Genomic DNA, 989 nt, shown 5'->3' with positions numbered 1-989 from the left:
GAACCTTATCACGCGTGTGAAAGGCCAACAGTATCTTCGGAATGTGAAGTAGCCTCGGGTCATTCACCGGCAGTCGGCCGTCCTCTTAGCTTAGGCGCAGAGCATTCGTCTAGTAAGCGAAAGGTCCCAGGTGCGATTCCGGTAGAAGGCTTCCTTGAACCACCCCTCGATAACTGCGGCTGGCTTTTTGTCACTGAACAATGTTTCTTCCACGTGTTGCTCTGCTTGTTGAGAAGCTTGTTGCGTGTGTGCAGGGCAGCTGTCAACAGCGTCTGCAATCTGTGAAGTAGCCTCAGCAGTCGTCAGTCTTCTTAGGTTGTGGGCAGAGCGTTCGCTTAGTAATTTCGAATTCGAGAGCTTGGGTGAGCCAACATTGACAAGGGTGGGATTCGAACCGACGCCCTTTCGGACCCTTAACGGGTAAAAGCCAAGGACGCCATCAACCGAGTTGAATCGTTGTGCGACTGCTTTAAGATCCAAAAGATCTAATCGTCGGCTTACTACCCGCAGGGAGATGGATTCGCGGAGGGAATGACGCGTTATATGAACAATTCGTTCGCGGCCCTCAGCTGAGAAGACCCAAGTAGCTGGGCGAAATACGTCCCGGGACTGATGTTCGCATATAATGCTAGCCCTCCTTCGCCGAGGCCGGTAAGGACTATCCTGCACTAGAACGTGACTTCCGGGTCGCAGACTGACGTCTCCACGGTTCTTATCGTACTGACCCTTGGCGCGAGTCCAGTACCGATCCAGGAAGTCCCATGCCCGCTCCATGTGATTCGAAATCACATCGAAATCGTAACGATCAGCGTCCGTGTCCGACCAGTGTTCCTCTCGAACGGGCTACTGCCTGTAGCCCGTTGTCAGGTGACGTACAGGTGACGTACAGGGTGGAAATGGCGGACGGCAGTGCGCGGACGGTCCTCCCACACGGAGTGTCAACTGCAACCAACCACACCCCGGTGACCGCAGCGAGGGTAACCACCAGC

The 989-nt window shown here is 54.7% G+C and overlaps 1 protein-coding gene across 1 annotated transcript; it reads right to left on the bottom strand.

The window, feature by feature from the left end:
* Positions 1–90: 90 nt before the first annotated feature.
* Positions 91–569, bottom strand: GNI_194610 (hypothetical protein; the record flags this gene model as incomplete). Its single annotated transcript, XM_011135396.1, has 1 exon — positions 91–569. A coding segment is annotated over one exon (479 nt), but the record flags the coding sequence as incomplete, so codon positions are not given.
* Between the last annotated feature and the right edge of the window lie 420 nt (positions 570–989).

Source organism: Gregarina niphandrodes (assembly GCF_000223845.1).
Source record: "Gregarina niphandrodes unplaced genomic scaffold scaffold00092, whole genome shotgun sequence".
Classification (NCBI taxonomy): Eukaryota; Apicomplexa; class Conoidasida; order Eugregarinorida; family Gregarinidae; genus Gregarina; species Gregarina niphandrodes.
This window is presented reverse-complemented; position numbering and strand designations above follow the sequence as displayed.